This window comes from Herpailurus yagouaroundi, unplaced genomic scaffold (assembly GCF_014898765.1).
Source record: "Herpailurus yagouaroundi ecotype Mexico unplaced genomic scaffold, PumYag 142, whole genome shotgun sequence".
NCBI classification, from domain to species: domain Eukaryota; kingdom Metazoa; phylum Chordata; class Mammalia; order Carnivora; family Felidae; genus Herpailurus; species Herpailurus yagouaroundi.
Window position 1 is genome coordinate 49,272,943 of NW_024412397.1, and position 13,584 is coordinate 49,286,526.

The 13,584-nt window shown below is 36.8% G+C and overlaps 1 protein-coding gene and 1 non-coding gene across 5 annotated transcripts in view; both read right to left on the reverse strand.

Annotated features, from left to right (window-relative positions):
* RBBP8 (RB binding protein 8, endonuclease) overlaps nt 1-13,584 on the reverse strand; it is a 119,544-nt gene that overhangs the window by 14,161 nt on the left and 91,799 nt on the right. For all 4 annotated transcript variants that reach the window (XM_040479239.1, XM_040479238.1, XM_040479240.1 and 1 more), the window contains 6 exons: nt 12,150-12,259; nt 9,643-10,531; nt 9,437-9,560; nt 5,128-5,216; nt 4,367-4,484; nt 1,186-1,329 (listed from right to left, as the gene is read on the reverse strand). In XM_040479239.1, the coding sequence (XP_040335173.1) occupies nt 1,186-1,329; nt 4,367-4,484; nt 5,128-5,216; nt 9,437-9,560; nt 9,643-10,531; nt 12,150-12,259 (1,474 nt within the window). The remainder of the gene's footprint in view (nt 1-1,185; nt 1,330-4,366; nt 4,485-5,127; nt 5,217-9,436; nt 9,561-9,642; nt 10,532-12,149; nt 12,260-13,584) is intronic.
* LOC121033256 (U4 spliceosomal RNA) lies at nt 11,080-11,219 on the reverse strand. The gene has a single exon (XR_005791784.1). It is a non-coding gene; the product is annotated as a U4 spliceosomal RNA (small nuclear RNA).

Sequence of the window (13,584 nt, forward strand, 5' to 3'; positions counted from 1 at the left end):
ATGAACGGGGGAGGGGCAGAGAGAGAGGGAGACACAGAATCGGAAACAGGCTCCAGGCTCCGAGCCATCAGCCCGGAGCCTGACGCGGGGCTCGAACTCACGGACCGCGAGATCGTGACCTGGCTGAAGTTGGATGCTTAACCGACTGCGCCACCCAGGCGCCCCAATAAGAAGAGTTTTAAGGGGCACCTGGGTGGCTCAGTCAGTTAAGCATCTGACTTCGGCTCAGGTCATGATCTCGTGGTCTGTGAGTTTGAGCCCTGCATCAGGCTCTGTGCTGACAGCTCAGAGCCTGGAGTCTGCTTCAGATTGTGTTTCCCTCCCTCTCCCTCCTTCCCCCCCCCTCTCTGCCCCTCCCCCACTTATGCTCTGTCTCTCTCTCTCTCAAAAATAAATAAACATTAAAAAAAAAAAGAATTCTAAAAAGACACTGATACATGTAGCTACATTATTTTGTCTGGGAAGGTAAAGCATTCAAACAAAGTTAGTCTGAATTTTCTGCAAAACTTTCTCCTCCCACTCTATTACAATGATTAACTTATTACTTAATAAAGAACCTTTTCAAAACTTTTACAAACATTATGCGTAAGTTATATAAAGAAATTCATAGTATTCAATCAATTTCTTAGTTTTGATGAATACTTTATGGTCATATGTTAACATAAGGGGAAACTTAATGAGAGGTACAGGGAATCCTCTGAAGTATTTTTTCTAACACTTTTATTGGTCTGCAACTATCTCAAAAGAAAACTATCTAAAAGAAACTTATACAAGAAATAGGAAATTTTAGGGCCACCTGGATGGCTCAATCAGTTAAGCGTCCAACTTCAGCTTAGGTCATGATCTCGTGGTTTGAGCCCCACATCGGGCTCTGTGTTAACAGCTCAGAACCTGGAGCCTGCTTCAGATTCTGTGTCTCCCTCTCTCTCTGCCCCTCCCCTGCTTGTGTTCTTTCTCTCTCTCTCTCAAAAAATAAATAAACATTAAAAAAAAAGAAATATGAAATTTTAATTGTTAATTTAATTGTTAATTTTAATTGTTAATACATACCTCATACATACATACATACATACACACATACATACATACATACATACCTACCTACCTACCTCATCAAGCTTGGTGACTTAATTTACTGAACTTAGTATAATTGAGAAGCCATAATTAGAAAGAAAATAGCCTTACTGTTTGGTTTCTTTGTGGTAGTCGACAATTCCTCTTCTTCAGCTGCTGCCTGGGGAAAGCTATCTGCCAAACAGGATTCATATTCTTCATGTGTTGTCCGATCAAACATATCTTCCAAGCTATCATTCATTTTTCTTTCTCCATCTATGTAAAAGAGCTTTGGCTTAGGGCAACAAGCAAGCTTTTTGCTTTCCACGTAGACCAATATGAAACTTATAGTAACTGCCATAAGATAAACTGGTCTCCAATGTACACGAGGCAACAATAAATCCCGAAGCCTAGGTAGTTACTGTATTTACAAAGACTTTATGTTAGGGCTTTAAATGTCCTTTGCTCATACGCAGAGAATGCTTTTTGTTGTTGTCATTACAAACATTAAAAAACTTTTTCTATTAGTCCATGTATAATTCATACTGCACTAAAATGAGTACTATCAAAAAACTGTGAGGAACAGAAAATGCATCAGAATGATGAAAAATATGAAGCTTAATAAATAAGATATGTATAAATAGTGGACATTCAAATCTATACAACCTTGCTCATCTGCTTAATTTTATGCCACCATTAACACTTGGTAATTTAGTATTAATAAAAGGAACAAATTCCTTATTTGATATGCTAAGTGCTAAATTCATCTTCAGAGTACTAACTACATTTCTCAGTATATAATCACATTTTGAAAAACAGCAGTTTACTAAAAAACAGAAATAGATCCAGTTGGCCAACAAACAGAGCAGAAGCCTGCCAAGATTACTCTCTATAAAATAACTACAACTTCCCTAATCCATGGTGCTGCAGCACCCTTACCCTGTTTTATCTTTCTCCACAACTTATCATCTATCATACCCCACATTTGATTGTTTCCCCTTAAATTAGAAGGCATGTTCCATGAAGTAGGTACTTTTGTTCTGTTTATTCATTATTTCCAGTTTCTGAAACACTTCCCTTTATAGAACTGCAGCTTTGTATTTACTGAATGAGTAAACAATTTTTTTTTTTTACATTGAGGATCAAATTTGTAAGTAATATGCAACTTCTACATGCCAGGCAGTGTGCTAGGTATCCCAAGTATTCTGTATATACTGCTAGTAAATCACAATGTTAAGTCACTACTTTATGGTTTTTTTTTAACGTTTAAAAATCTTGGTAAGTAATCTCCACATCCATCGTGTGGCTGAAACTCACAACCCTGAGATTAAAAGTCACATGCTCTACCGACTGAGCCAGCCAGGCACCCCCCTAGTTTTTGCTGGTGGTCTGACTTTTTTTTTTTAAGTAGGGCTCCATGCACAACATGGGGCTTGAACTCACAACCCTAAGAGTGAAAGTCGCATGCTCTACTGACTGAACCATACCTGTTGGTCTGATTTCTGACTTGAAATACTTGAAAACATAGATTATAGATTATATCCTCATTAATTTTCCTGGACCACAGAAACTACGAAAGCTAAGAATATGACTGTTGTGTTTTAATCCCTAAGTTATCAGAGTGATTTATTATATAGCAATAGTATGCACAATATCTATGTAGCCAAAACTATCTCCACTCATTAGTTCAAATTCTAAACTTACTTCCATATGATTCTTGCTTCAAACATATTTGGGAAACTATCATATTCTTTGAAGTGACCCGATACATTTGAAGCCACAGTAGTCATATTTTAGTTTTGCCTTTTTTCTTTTTTTTTCAATAATATTAGGAGCTGGTACCAGAACAAAGTAATCTTAAAAGCAAAGTACCTTCTGAAGAAGAAAGTTACCTTAGTGTCGTTCACTATAAAAGGACAATAAATCACCGTTAAAGGTTTTTTTCTTTTTATAGGTACTGTCCTCTCAATGTAGGCAGCTAGCTATTTGATCATGTAGTTACTCATTCCCAAAGAACAAAGAATTAAGGCACAGACTACTACAATTTTTTCTCACTTACTGCAGTTAGGGCAGCAAGAGATAAAGTGTTTCAAAAAAAAAAGCAAGGACAAGACTGGCTTCAGCTCTGGGCAGGTAGACTAAAGAATATTCAGAAGAAGATAGGGAATGTACATATAGTCTGAATGTCCTCAGTTTCTAACAGCTGATCACTGGAGAATGTCCTTGCTTTTGGCACTGCATCCCCCGTGGCAGGTCCTAACCCCTTAATACATAAGGGTGTAAGTGACACTATTCCTGGTCTAGTTGCTCTCATGCCATACACATCTGTAGTTAGGAGTGTTGCTAAGGTGGTGCCAACCAAAATCCTTCCATTGTTCCCACCTCTTTTGGAAAATCAAGGCTCTAGATGAAGACTTAAGTTCTTACAAAAGGCTGTAGACCCCTAATTTGGCCCAAATCCCCTTTTCTGTAGAAGCAAAATATGGCAGAGTAGCTCAGTATATACACCATTATTCTTAGTTAACTGCTAATTTGCAAATCTATACAAATACTTCTCGGTAGACTCTCCCCTTTTTTTTTTTAAATTTTTTTTTTTCAACGTTTATTTATTTTTGGGACAGAGAGAGACAGAGCATGAACGGGGGAGGGGCAGAGAGAGAGGGAGACACAGAATCGGAAACAGGCTCCAGGCTCTGAGCCATCAGCCCAGAGCCTGACGCGGGGCTCGAACTCACGGACTGCGAGATCGTGACCTGGCTGAAGTCGGATGCTCAACCGACTGCGCCACCCAGGCGCCCCTCCCCTTTTTACCCTATAAATTACTCTGGAAATTCATATTTCTGAAACAGGACTCTCAAGATTCCCTTTTACAAAATAGATCTAATTACCAGAGATCAGCAAATTTTTTCTTAAAGGGTCAGACAGGAAATATTTTAGGCCTGAGGGCCCAATAAGGTCTGCAGCTACTACTCTACTCTGCTATGGTACCATGCAAGCAGCCATAGGCAATACATAAACAAAATAACTGAGGCTGTGTTCCAATAAATCTTTATGTATAAAACAGGCAGCTGACTATGGTTTGCTGAACCTTGGAAACAATTTAAATTTTTTCTGGAAAAAAAAATGTTTTGGCTAAAGATTTTTTTCCCTTGAAATACTGAAAGTGAGCTTTACTAAGAAAAATCTAATATTATTAAAAGATGAAAAAAACCTGGTTTATGGTGAAGAGGTCACTTGTGGTCATCAATGTAATGGTATGACTATAAACTTCCCTCCACATTTTTATTAAATTAAAAAAAAAATCAAATCTTACTTGGACTTTTCTCTCCCTTTTGTTCTTGCTTCTTCATTTTTAGAAGCACCGTTTCACTAACCAATGTGCAGTCCGTGTCCACTGTCTCTCCTCCTGCTAATCGTGACTGACTGCCATCCTAAATATTTAAAAATTCAAAAATTTTAACAATTATCCTGCATGGCCTTATATTTATGTTTTTAAATTTTTGGTATAATATACACACCATGAAATTGACCATTTTAACCATATTTTAAGTGTATACTTCAGCATTAAGTTATATTTATTTTTACCCTTTAGGAATATACATAGATTTATACATATATGCCTGTGAAGTATTTTAGCTTCAACGTACAAGCATCTTCTCTCAAGCCTATGAAAAGAAAGCCTGCTGCCAAGGGAAGGGAGAGGTACGCTCCACTGAACTCCCTGAGCCTCTCCTCCCTTCCTCTCCAGCCTGCCTCACAGTAACGAACATCAGCGTACACAAAGAACAATTTATACTGCAGCAGCAGTGAAATACTTCAGGAATATGCTACCAAGTGAAAAAGAATTTCTTTAACTACACAGAACCTAAATACAAGCCAAAAGAGTTATTATCAAAAGCATCATAAAGTTAGAAGAGAAAGTATTTTTCTTTCTTAGTTTTCTGAATGAGTAAATGCAGGTTTTAAGCAGTATGTAATCGATTATGTTACAGTCACAGAGTGAGTTAGGAGAGGAAGGTAACTAACAACTTACTAGAATAACCACATGTGCTTTGGTTTTATTTTCTAACTTACCTTTGTATCTATTACAGTAATATCCATTTTATATTGAGAAAGGTCTGCTCCTGGATCTATGCTCCACTGGTTATTTTCAAAGGATACATCTTCAATAAGGAGAAAAAAATAGAATTAAAAATGGATTTTAAAATTTCTTAAACCATTATGGGATCCACAAATGGGAGAAAGGATTTGAAAATCATATATCTGCTAAATAGACTATCTAGGACATAGAGAATATAAAGAAGTCTTACAACTCAATAATAAGAAAAATACTCCGATTGAAAATGAGCAAAGGATCTGAACAGACAATCCCTTCAAAGAAGATATACAAATGGCCAAAAAGCACACAATAAGATGTTCTACAGCATTAGCCAGCAGGGAAAGGCAAATCATAACCACTATGAGACACTACTTCACATGCAGTAGGATGGCTAGAGTAAAAAACAGATAATAACAAGCATTGGTGAGAATGTGGAGAGTGGGAACCTCATGTGCTAGTAGCCACTTTGGAAAGCAGATGGTTCCTCAAAAGGTTAAACAGAGTTAGCATATGGCCCAACAATTCTTCTCCTATGTAACTCAAGAAAAATGAAAAGATACTTCTACATAAAACTGTAAGTCAACAGCTATGCTCATGGCAGCATTATTTGTAATAATGAAAAAAATGAAAGTAAAATTAAGTCACAAAAGATCATATATTATATGATTCCATTTATATGAAAACTCCAGAGTAGGCAAATCTATAGAGACAGAGGGTAGATTAGTGGTTGCCTAGGATTGGGGAAGAAGGGAGGAATGCAGAATGATTGGTAATGGGTATTGTTATTTAGAAAAAATTTTTAACTTAAGTATAATTAACATACACTGTTACATTAGTTTCAGCTGTGCAATATGATTCCGCAACTCTATACACTTCTCAGTGCTCATAAGATAAGCATACTCTTAATCCCCTTCATCTATTTCACTCATTCCCCACCCCTCTCCTCCCCTCTGGCTACCATCAGTTTGATCTCTGTGTTTAAGAGTCTTTTGGTTTTGCCTCTTCTGTTTATTTTACTTCTTAAATTCTACATATAAGAAATCATATGGTATTTGTCTTTCTCTGACTTATTTCACTTAGCATTATACCAAGTCTATCCATGTTGTTGCAAATGGCAAGATCTCGTTCTTTTTTATGGCTGAATAATATTCTACTGTACATACATAACCACATCTTTTTTATCTATTATTTATGGATACTTGGATTGCTTTCATATCGGCTATGGTAAATAATAATATAATAAACATAGTGGTGCATAGATCTTTTAGAATTAGTATTTTTATTTCTTTTAAGTAAATAAATACCCAGTAGTGGAAATATTGGATCATATGGTAATTCTATTTTTAATTTTTTGAGGAACCTCCATACCATTTTCCAAAGTAGCTGTACCTGTGGAGAAAAGGGAACCCTCTTGCACTGTTGGCGGGAATGCAAACTGGTGAAGCCGCTCTGGAAAACAGCGTGGAGGTTCCTCAAAAAATTAAAAATAGATCTACCCTATGACACAGCAACAGCACTGCTAGGAATTTACCCAAGGGATACAGGAGTGCTGATGCATAGGGGCACTTGTACCCCAATGTTTATAGCAGCACTTTCAACAATAGCCAAATTATGGAAAGAGCCTAAATGTCCATCAACTGATGAATGGATAAAGAAGATGTGGTTTATATATACAATGGAATACTACTTGGCAATGAGAAAGAATGAAATATGGTCTTTTGTAGCAATGTGGATGGAACTGGAGAGTGTTATGCTAAGTGAAATAAGTCAGGCAGAAAAAGACAGATACCATATGTTTTCACTCATATGTGGATCCTGAGAAACTTAACAGAAGACCATGGGGGAGGGGAAGGGGGGAAAAAAGGATACAGAGAGGGAGGGAGGCAAACCACAAGAGACTCTTAAATACTGAGAACAAACTGAGGGTTGATGGGGGTGGGGGAGAGGGGAAAGTGGGTGATGGGCATTGAGGAGGGCACCTGTTGGGATGAGCACTAGGTATGGTATGGAAACCAATTTGACAATAAATTTTGTGTGTGTGTGTGTGTGTGTGTGTATACATATACACATATGTATATACACACACACACATATATGTGTATATATATATATACATATATATATATACATATATAGAAATTCGCTAGAAAAAGTAATCTTTTGGGGCGCCTGGGTGGCTCAGTCGGTTAAGCGGCTGACTTCGCGCAGGTCATGATCTCGCGGTCCGTGACTTCGAGCCCCGTGTCAGGCTCTGTGCTGACAGCTCAGAGCCTGGAGCCTGTTTCAGATTCTGTGTCTCCCTCTCTCTGACCCTCCCCCGTTCATGCTCTGTCTCTCTCTGTCTCAAAAATAAATAAATGTTAAAAAAAAAAATTTTTTTTTAAAAGAAAAAGTAATCTTTTACCTTGAGCTCTTGTTTTCCTTCTGAAAAGTATGTGTAGTTAATTTTTGTGAAAGGCCCTTTCCATTTTATTTTACAAATAAAAGATGTGCTAATTAAAAAAAAAAACAAAAAAACGAAACAAAGTAGCTGTACCAATTTGCATTCCTACCAATAGTGCACGAGGGTTCCTTTTGCTCCATGTCTTTGCCAGTACTTGTTATTCCTTATGTTTTTTATTTTAGCCATTCTAACAGGTATAAAGTGATATCTCATTGTGGTTTTAATTTGCATTTCCCTGATGGTTAGTGATACTGAACATCTTTTCATGTGTCTGTTGGTGATCCATATGCCTTCTTGAAAAAGCTGTCTACTCAGGTCCTCTGCCCCTCACCTTTTATTTTAGAGAGAGAGAGAGAGAGAGAGAGAGAGACAATCTCAAGCAGGCTCCACACTTGGTGCAGAGCCTGATGTGGGGCTCGATCCCCCGACCCTGCGATCATGACCTGAGCTGAAATCAAGAGTTGGATGCTCAACCGAGTGAGCCACCCTGGCACCCCTCTCTGCCCATTTTTAAACTGAATTATTTGCTTTTTTTGGCGTTGAGTTGTGTGAGTTCTTCACACATTTTGCATATTAACTTAATGGGCCGTGTTCTTTCTGAGGTGATGAAAATGTTCTAAACTTAGACTACAATGACAGCTGCACAACTCTGTGAGGATACACAATAAATGAACTGTACACTTGAATGAGTGATTTTTGTATCAAAAATTGTTTTAAAAGTTAAAACTGTAACACTGTGTAGTTTTCAATGCATGTGGGCATACATGATAACTACATAAAGCACAGCCACGGAACACAAAGTGGCAAAATTAACTTTAAGTAGATTGAGAAAGATTACGCAGGTATACTATAATCCCTAGAGCAACCATGAACAAAAAACCCAAAATCAAAAATGTAAAAGAAAATCAGAAGTGAGAGTGAAAACAGGTTTTTCATACAGAAACTGAAACTTTCTGAAAAAACTAAGCGTTTTAGTTGGAAGAACAACTAAAGAATGTGCTTCAAGAAAAAAAGAAAATAAACCCAGAATGAAGGAAACACTTTGCAAAGAAAAATAAAAGAAAAAATACTGCATATGAAGTACAGAAAAATTTTGTAGCCAAAAAACAAAAAAAAAAAAACACAGCAAAATTATGAAAAGATTAACATACATGTTAATTAAAAGCAAAGAAAAGATTTTCTAACAAGAAGCTTAAAAAACCCCACATTAATAGATATATACATATGGACAGGCTACCTATGGAGTGAGGAACAAAGTTTGGATGATGAAAATTCTACTTTATGTATTTTAAAATTCCATATAGTTTAAAATTCTTAAAGCTTTTGTAAAGAAAATAAGAAATAACATGGAAGAAGTAAATCCACGAAATCGCATATAAAAGTAGGTATTAAAGACAATTACTCAATTCATTTTTTCAAAAAGCATGAGAGCAGGAAAATCATATGTAAAATGAAACCAATGAGAATCATCCCATAAACACAAATATGCAGGAAGAAATAACATTTTCTCCCAAACAATTCAATATATCCAAAGAATGTATATACTATAACACTCAAAGTCATTACAAAAGAATGGAAATACTTTATTTTTTTTAGTGTTTTTAAATTTATTTTTGAGACAGAGAGAGACAGAGCAGGAGCAGGGGAGGGGCACAGAGAGAGGGAGACACAGAATCTGAAGCAGGCTCCAGGCTCTGAGCTGTCAGCACAGAGCCCGATGCAGGGCTCAAACTCACAAACTGCGAGATCATGACCTGAGCCAAAGTCGGACACTTAACCGACTGAGCCACCCAGATGCCCCAATACTTTTTTTTTGAAAATACTATTTATAGTATACGTACCTTGACTGTTTTGTACAGACTTTGTTTTAGCAACTCTACATGGATTTAACTGAAGAACAGATGTAAGTTCACATGCTCCATGGACTGACCTGCCTATTTTTACTGGCTCATGAGAATCAGCTCCCTAAAACAGGAAGAATTATTAGCATCTAGATAAAATCACAAACAACTCTTTTAATAAAAATACTTGAACATTTGACACTAACCTTCACATCATCAAAAAGATTGTCTGTCTCTAAACTTTCACGCGGACGTAGGGGGATTTTAAAGATGGGATTTTCTTCCTTGATTTGTAATGGTGTTTTATTATCTGGAGATGATTTATCCAAGGACTGGAGGATGCATGCCTGTAAACAGGGCTCCTCTGGGGAATCTCTGGTTAATATACAGCTCCCACTTAAGGTCTTTCGGCTTGAAGAAGAGCCCTTGGGAATGGGCTTCAGGGCCTCATAGAGAGTCACTTGCCTAAATCTGACTTTAGAGGTCTCACTTCCTTGGCTTTTCTCTTGACGCTGAATAGCTGAAAATCGATCGGACAGATCCAGAGGTTTATCCATCACATAGTCTCCATTCACGGAAGAATGACTATCCAGTAAAAAAGGAAAAGCATTTTCTTTATCAAAAGAGGCCTGAGGGTAGCTTCCTTCATCTTCACTTTCTTCCTCAATTTTCTTCCTTTTGGATGTTCTGCCTCCCAGTGATTTCAGTGGCACTGCATGTTTATCAGTGACAGCATCTTTAATGTGATCAAAACCATCCTGTTCACTTTTGGGTTCATTTATACTTTTATTTATAAGCATCTGTTTATTTGAAGATGACAGGCTAATGATCTTGTTCACTTCAGACCCAAGATTATGCTGTGTGAAAAGGGCACTATCTTCAGATTTTGAAGTTGTTTTTCCTAGTCTAGAATTGGAAGTGTTGTTGAAGGGTGCTGTTTTCAAAAGGTTTTTTTTCCCAGTCTCTAAGAGAGAAGGGGACAAACTTGTATTCAAACCTAAACTGTGTTTCACATTAGAGGTAGCTCCAAATACAGGAGATGATACCCGAGTAGTTAACTCTTCCTGAGGAGTCTTTGAATTAGAATCTGAAAACCTGAAAAAATAAAGAGTGGTAAAAAGAAATAGGGTAAAAGTTAAAAGACAAGCATATGAGAAAATTTACACTAATATAGAATATTAGTAGTGAGGTCTTAGCCATGTATTAGACTCAAATAATTTATTAACCAACATTTGAAATAGGGTAGAGTTGTCAGCTTCTCTTCATTTGGCTGACAAAAAGCTGAGGAAAATTATACAGTAAATTTATCTCAATACCTTGATATTCCTCTCCATAAATATTTTTCCTAGTAATTTAAGCAATTTCACTATATACGAAAATCATAGCTTAATAAATTCAGTGGGGACCTAAATTCTTTTGTTGTTATGAAATCTTATAATAAGTAACTTCAAAAAATAAAAATCTTATACTACAGAATTGAACATAACTTAAGACCCAGCCTGCTTCTAGCAGAGGAGACAGTTATGGTAGTAGAAAGAGTATTAGGTTTCAGTTAGAAGATGTGGCATGGGTAAGAGCTCTGGCTCTAGTTATTAACAGCTATGTAGTATTAAATAAGACGTTTAACCTCTGGGGAGCTGTGTTTTTGTTGACTAAAAATGGGAGTAATCAAAAACCTACTTTCATGAGTTACTTTGATGACAAATTAGGAAAAGTTTTCAATTAACAATAATCGCGCCTCGGATAAACCTCATTGGCTACGATACTGCCACTGCGCAAAGCTACTTTGATGACAAATTAAATGTGATATATGTATCTAAAACCGAAAGCACCTTTTTTAAAAGTTGTCTTTCTTTCTTTCTTCTTTCTCTCTCTCTATTTATTTAGGCGTGCCTGGGTGGCTTAGTCAGTTAAGCATCCAACTCGATTTCAGCTCATTACCTTGTGGTTTGGGGGTTCAAGCCCTCCATCAGGCTTGGTGCTGATAGTGTGGAGCCTGCTTAGGATTCTTTCTCTCTCCCTCTCTCTTTACCCGCTTGCTCTCTCTTCCTCACTCTCTCAAAAATAAATAAATGAGAGAGAGAGAGAGAGAATGAGAGGAAGGGGCAGAGAGACAGTGGGGGAGAGAGAGGATCTCAAGCAGGCTCCACACTGTCAGCATGGAGCCAGATGAGGGGCTTGAACTCACGAACCGTGAGATCATGACCTGAGCCTAAATCAAGAGTCCGATGCTCAACCAACTGACCTATGCAGCCCCTGTGCCCCACTTCTGAAAGCACTTTTAAAAAAGCAAAATACTACACAAATATAGATAAGATTAGTTAGTGGATGTTCTGAAATTAGTAAATAGGAGACACAACACAATCTTGAAAATTCACCTAAGTTTATAAATGCATTTTATATAACATCCATATATAACATTTTTTTGGAAATACAAACACAGAAGGGATGACTGGGTCTTTATAGAGGCAGAGTAACAAGGCTGGACTCTGAACTACTGCTTGATAGAAGTATAAAAAGACCCCCAAAATAATATTCCTCTCTCTACAGTAATGCAAAAAGCCCTCAATTGACCATGAACTGGGGAAAAATATTTTTAAAATAAAAATTAATACAATATGCTGACAGAGAGAAATCATTAATTATATGGAACTCAACTGTAATGAGATCTCACCAATAGTCTGTAAGTTATTATTAAAGTGCCCCAAATTACCTTAAAGTATCTTCATTGTTTCTTACAGATTCCTCAAAAGGTTGTTTCTTGTGATCTTCTAGACAATGATAGAGTTCATCACCAAGAGGGCTCGTGGGACCCTGAGATTCCTTCAAAAGTAAAATATAAAGTATATAAATACAATGGAAGATTATTCATTCTTAAAAAGGAATGAAATGTTGATACATTCTGCCATTTGGATGAACTTCAAAAACAGGCTAAGTCAAAGAAGCCAGACTCAAAACCCACATAATGCAAAATTCCATTCACATGAATTATCCAGAATAGCTAAATCCATAAGGACAAAAAGCAGCCTGGTGGTTGCCAGGGGTTGTGGGTAGTCAGGAATGAGGACTGAATGTTTAACAGGTAAAGGGTTTATTTTGGGGAAGATGAGAATTTTTTGGAACCAGAGATGTGGTAGTGTGTAGTAATACTGTGTAATACTGTGTAGTACTAAATGCCACTGAATTGTTATGCACATTTCACCACAATAAAAAAAAATAAGCACTTTTAAGTTTAGAGAGAGAAAAGCCCCAATATTTTACATAAGCACATTCTATTACTCATGTAAAACTCCATAAACTTCCAAAAACCGTTATTTAGATGGGGGGAAAGGAATAAAGATAATTATTTACACTGACAGAAGATGAATTTAAAAGACTCCTTCAGAGAGCAGTGCTTCTCAAACTTTAACATGCATTCAAGTCAACTCGGGATCTTGTTAAAACACAAGTTCGCTTGCAGTTAGGTCTTGGGTGGGGTCTGAGATTCTCTATATCTAATAAAACTTTAAGGTGATACAGATGCTATTGGCCTGTGGATCATACCTCAAGAAACATGTCTTTAGTGATCAGCTCCCTTAATTTATCTGGTGCTGAAACTACTTATTTGTCAGATATATGGGTAGGAAGAATTAGAAACCATTAAAACACATTTAAAGTTCAAAGGTTAAAAATTACCCATTACCACTTGAAGAGGGATTTAAAACTTAGAAAGAAAAAAAATCTAAACATAGTGAAAAATCAACTCAATTTTTATTTATTTTATTTTTTAATGTTTATTTATTTTTAAGAGAGAAAGAGTGCCAGCAGGGAGAGGCCGAGAGGGAGGAAGACACAGAATGTAAAGCAGGCTCCAGGCTCTGAGCTGTCAGCCCAGAGTCTGACGTGGGGCTTGAACTCACGAAATGTGAAATCATGACCTGAGCTGAAGTCAGATGCTCAACTGACTGAGCCACCCAGGTGCCCCTCAATTCAAGTTTTAAAACTTTAACAGCAAGACAATTTTGTAGGAGCACATATACATTTACTGACTAAAGCAAAGGAATACTATTTTAAAGTGGTATCAAAATAAAACAAATAAATAAAACTTGAAATTCTTCAATTTTAAGTTTTCTATTTTTAGGGACCAATTAAGAAACAAAGTGAATGTG